This window comes from Sipha flava, unplaced genomic scaffold, assembly GCF_003268045.1.
Source record: "Sipha flava isolate LNK unplaced genomic scaffold, YSA_version1 521_pilon_pilon, whole genome shotgun sequence".
Classification (NCBI taxonomy): domain Eukaryota; kingdom Metazoa; phylum Arthropoda; class Insecta; order Hemiptera; family Aphididae; genus Sipha; species Sipha flava.
In genome coordinates this window covers 216,277-221,600 of record NW_020273477.1, presented here as the reverse complement: position 1 = coordinate 221,600, position 5,324 = coordinate 216,277, and the positions used below count along the sequence as shown (strand labels likewise).

At 31.0% G+C, this 5,324-nt stretch overlaps 1 protein-coding gene across 1 annotated transcript; it reads right to left on the bottom strand.

Annotated features, from left to right (window-relative positions):
* Positions 1 to 616: 616 nt before the first annotated feature.
* Positions 617 to 1,985, bottom strand: LOC112690823 (ATP-dependent DNA helicase PIF6-like). The gene is made up of 2 exons (XM_025564918.1): positions 1,695 to 1,985; positions 617 to 1,615 (listed from the first exon to the last, which is right to left on the bottom strand). The coding sequence occupies exons 1-2, from the start codon at positions 1,983 to 1,985 to the stop codon at positions 617 to 619; spliced, it is 1,290 nt and encodes a 429-aa protein (XP_025420703.1).
* Between the last annotated feature and the right edge of the window lie 3,339 nt (positions 1,986 to 5,324).

Here is a 5,324-nt window from a genome sequence, read left to right as displayed (position 1 = left end):
TAAAGGTCCAAATATCTTTATCTGTGATTATGGTTTTTAATTTTATCAGCAAACTTAATATTTACCGGAAAACAATATTATCTGTGAAGACGTTTAAGCTTATTAATAGTTATATCTCAATATTTCATTTAGTATAGACGTATGGTAAATTTAAATGACGGCAGAGAAGGGAGACTACAGACAGAAAACTCTGCAGAATTATTTTTTGCACTGAGCTGGGTTCGAACTGGTGAGACTGACATGGCGCCGTCATGGCTACATTGTGTGACCACTGCACTACTCTGTCTTCTATTTTAACATATAAATTTATTTATAACTAGCTGACCCTGCAATACTTCGCTATTGCAAGATTTCTCAGATATTAAATTGCTATTTATTTTCTGGATGTTAAATAATTATTTTTATTTTAGATCACTTTTAGTCACGTCTTCGTGGTAATGTAGCCATATAAATTTAGTGTCGTCACCGCGGATTCTTTATAATGTTTAAAAAAAATTATTTTGTATCTAGTGGTAAATTATATATGTATGTAAATTGTGTATGTACATTTTGTAGGTATAACTATGGATGGAACAAAAGATGAATTATGCCAGTATTTTGATAACTATTCAAAGATTTAAAAAATTTCTTTGTAAACAACGTTATCAACTTTTTCTGGATCAGGGGCAAAAATATACAAATTAAATTTAGATGTCACACGTGACAGGGTGACGTATAGTTGACCGTGAGAAAAACATTGAACGCTTAGGTCAATTCCAGCAACGTTAAGTGTTTGTCCCTGTGCTTTATTTATAGTCATTGCAAATGCTAATTTAACGGGAAATTTAATACGTTTAAACTTAAAAGGTAAATCTGAAGGTATAATTGGTATTCTTGGTATTAAAACAGTTTTTCCATTACCACAGCCTGTTAATATTATGGACTCGAGTAATGAACTTTTCAATTTTTTGATTTGTAGTCTTGTACCGTTGCAAAGTGTGGGTGGGCTCAAATTTCTCATTAAAATAATGGGTGCCCCTATTTTTAAAATCAGCGTATGTAGTGGGACTCCAGAAGGCGTTAAAGAGTTAAGAAATTCAGTTAGGAAATGGACTGCATCCTCTTTTTCTAAAACTGTATCAACTGAATAGTACTTTTGGGATTGAGCGTCAAACCTAGATAGAATCAAATCATTTAATTTGTCGACTTGCTCATTTGTTGGTGATAAAATAGCCCTTTCTTGAAACCATTTCAATGATTTAGATGATATATTTTGAATGTTTGGGTACACGTTTTGAATCAATTTTGTTATAGTGGGTACTGAATTACAGAAACTTTTAATATTTATTTTATCATTCGTTGCTTGAAATTTTCCTTTGCCTATTAAAAGTAAATCTTTGACAAAATTTATATTATCTTGATCTGTACATAGCACTCTCATATTAGTTTTAAGTTCTAATATTTTTATATAAGGCCATAAGTAGGATCTTTTCAAAGACGCGTTGACTTCATCAGCTATTGTCCCTCTTGTACCCACAGGCAAGATCTGACGGAAGTCTCCAGAGAACAACACTGTGCAGCCACCCATGGGACTATTATTATGACGCAAGTCTCGCATCGTTCTATCTAAAGCTGCCTTTATTAATATATTTAGTTACATATTTTATCGACTTTATAGAACTACATAATTCAACATTAATATGACCATCAAATACTTTAAGCAAAAGTTTGTTGTAGGGTACAATCCATCTGTTGTCAATTTCATGATTTCGAATAGTACATATTTTTCCACCTTCTTCGGGTGATAATCTTCTATACTTTGGATAGCCATCGTCACCAGAAGAGGTATTGCTCTGAAATTGTTTTGGGAATTTCTTAGAACATTTCCCCTCAATTATGCATGGTGAGTTATGGTTAAAAGCCCCACATGGTCCATGAACCATGTGCTTTACAACAATATCATACAGTTCTTGATCTTGTTCTTTATTTGGTATTTCAGCTGTCATTACACTGTCAATTTGGTCTGGTTGGATTTTGTTTGTAAGCCAAAGAAAAAAGTGTATATGTGGTAACCCACGATTTTACCATTCAACCGTATACATATAACACCGTGGAGGGCCAAATATATTATGTTTATTAATAAGAGTTAACAGCTTTTGCACCTTTAAATGAAAAACTCGATTTACTATGTCGTATCTGTCTTGAGGTTTTGAATTAGTATGGATATTATTTAAGATCTCAGGCCACTGTGGATTACATGTCATCGTGATGAATAAATCTGGTTTACCTTAATTTTTTACGTAAGTCATTGCATCCTGTGTTTTTTTATGAAGATACCTCGGTCCCCCCGTAAAACTTAATGGAAATATAACTAATTGTCCAATGTTATTGCTTTGTTCATTTGAGCGCAATGCGTCCTGTAGATGAATATAACTTTCAGCACGTAATGTCTTTTGATTGTGTCTTATAAACGCCAAACGCTCAGATTCGATTTTGGCATACTGATCAACTATATATTGGTTAAATAACATGCCATATTTAAGTAAATGATTTGAATTATTCTGGCGTTCCATTATGCGATAGTAATAATAGTTCATACATGAAACTTTTTTTTGTGTAGGAAATCTAGTAACAGGATCAACTTGAGGAATATCTATCGAGTATCTATCTTCACCGTAGGGGAACATTAATGGATATTGAAAACTGTCGTAGGATCGGTGCAATTCAGAAATTATTTGAAAATTGTTATCACGTTATCGCAGCACAATGTCTTTTTTGTCGAATTGTTGTCTTGTAATTATAACGGCTACTTCGCTCGTTGACGGAGCATTGTAACGACCGCGATGTTCACCATTCGGAACTTTGTTAGAGTGAATTACCAATTTATAGTCTGTAACATTAAAAGGAACGCTTTCAATGGCTGTTTTAAAAGACTTTACATGTCTAATATGAGTGTTTAATATGTCTTGTAGGGATCTCATTAATATGCTGTCGAGGATCTCTTTTTTACATCGTTTAGATACTTGTGTATCAGGATCGGAAATAAAATAAATCTGCAAAAATGTATGGTCATCAGGATGATGTGGAAAAAGACTGCCGGCAACATGGTAAACCTGACCCTGTACTTTAAAGGTAGGCATAAACCCTTTATGAACTACCTGCTTGCTTCTGAATGAAGTCATTTGGAAAGCATTGTTGTAATAACGAATATCGCGTGTGAATTGTTTATGTTTTGTGTGACTTCCATTAAGAAGGGAATTCAATGGTTCTGGTGGTATAATTATATCATCTAATTTTACTTTGCCATTAGAGCAACATAAGGTTTTGCGTTCGTCTTTCCATCTCAGAGCAGAACAAAACTGGCAAACTATTGTAGGATTTCCTATAAAAACTGATGGGTTATTTTTGTAATCCACCGTTAACTCATAGTTCATAGCAGAATAATCTTTTCTCGACCATGAACCTCTGTCGTTAACAACATCATCATTATTTGACTGTCGTTCTCTACGTACTACACGCATTCTTTTGGCATCATTCTGAGATCGACCAATGTTTAACTTTCGTCTAGGCATTTTAAAAATGAAAGTAGTACAATCAATTACGGCTTTAAATGCCAGCCAACAATCAACAGTTAATAAAATAACAATCAAAATCGATAAAAGACGTGTTCTACCGAAAACAATAGAAAACTATAACACAGTCCATACAACGATAATAATATCAGCGTACGGCGATTTTAAAATTAATACTAATACATAGAATGAATTGAATGAAGTCGCTTTTAAAATATAAAAAACAACAGCAGTCTCATTGCCTTGGTTATTAGCAGTATACGAGTATATATAGGTATATATACAATTTACACGTTTATTTTAATTAATTTAATATTAACTTAATCGGACTATTTTTTTGCCTTAAACCTTCTCTGTGATGTCCTCTTTTATTTAAAAAAAATTGCACGACGATTGAATAAGTAGTTTCGGAGTTTATCCCGAACAAAAAAAAGCAACTACATTTTACTTCATTTTTTCGTATATAGTAGTATAGATTTTATGCGATTGAGTTAGGTAAATATTAATATGTATTTTAATTTAAATGTAATTAATATAAATTATATTTCACGACCATATAAACTGTAATTCTGAAATAAATAAATTATCATATTAATTCTTAATAATAAATATTACATTCCATAAGTTAATGTTATTTATAATAAGTGGATATTTATCAATTTTAATAGATATTTCGTTAAATTGCTGTTCTGTAATTATTTGGAGCGATCACCAAGTTATAGGATATATTATTGCAACAATTGAATTGCAAGTTTTTCAAATCCATCTAGTTCGGAATGATCGCTTAACACTTACAAATGTGTAAGTAACATTTTCTACAGTGTATAAACATTTGCGCATTTCAGTTACACTGTATAACACAACGTTACACCGAAATAAGTGCACGACTCGACACGAACTTGTTAACAAATTAATTAACTTTGATATTTCGTATAGCAATAATATTTAATATTGACAAAATAGAATGGTTGAGGAATAGACAATAGATATAGCTTAATGGAAAGATGGAGCAAGAGAAACAGAGAGAGAATGAGAGAGAGGGCGATGGAATGAGCAAGAGCATATTTTATTCTTCAAATTCAATAATTGTGATTTGGTGCATATTTAATTTAATTTTGAAAACTTTAAATAATTAAAAAATTGCTTGGGATCATTTAATATAACTTACTATGATTGATTAAAACAAGATAATAGGAAAACCTGAAATTTTAACTGTTAGAAAAATAATAATTTTTGTTAACCGCAATTTAATTAATGATTTCAAAACGTCAACAAATATAAAAAAAATAAAAAATAAACACCATTAATAATAATGTCGTTTATTATTCATGTACTCTAAGATCAATTTTACGAGTCATTTTAGAATTTTTATATCAAATGTCACACTTTAAATTTAAGTCGTTATTATATATACATAATTCAATAGTACCGTTTCTCATATAACAGTATGCAATCGTTCTTCTGATATTGTTATTTACAGATATAATAGAGATCCAAGTAATTATTTAGTATATCCTTATACTTTCTGAATTTTTTGTTTATTATTTTGACTGAGGAACAGTGCAAAAGTTGTCTAATAATTTGATGTATTGCGTAAACAACAATCGTAACACAAGAAAAACAAGAGAACATTTTTACATCTACAAATACAATAATATTTTATTTTTTTTTTTTTTGTAGAAGCTTTTACTATGGATTACAAAAATTGAAAAACAGAAAGTCTGGGATATGTTTGATCTCATCAAGAACTGTCATATTGTTTCAGATCTTTCT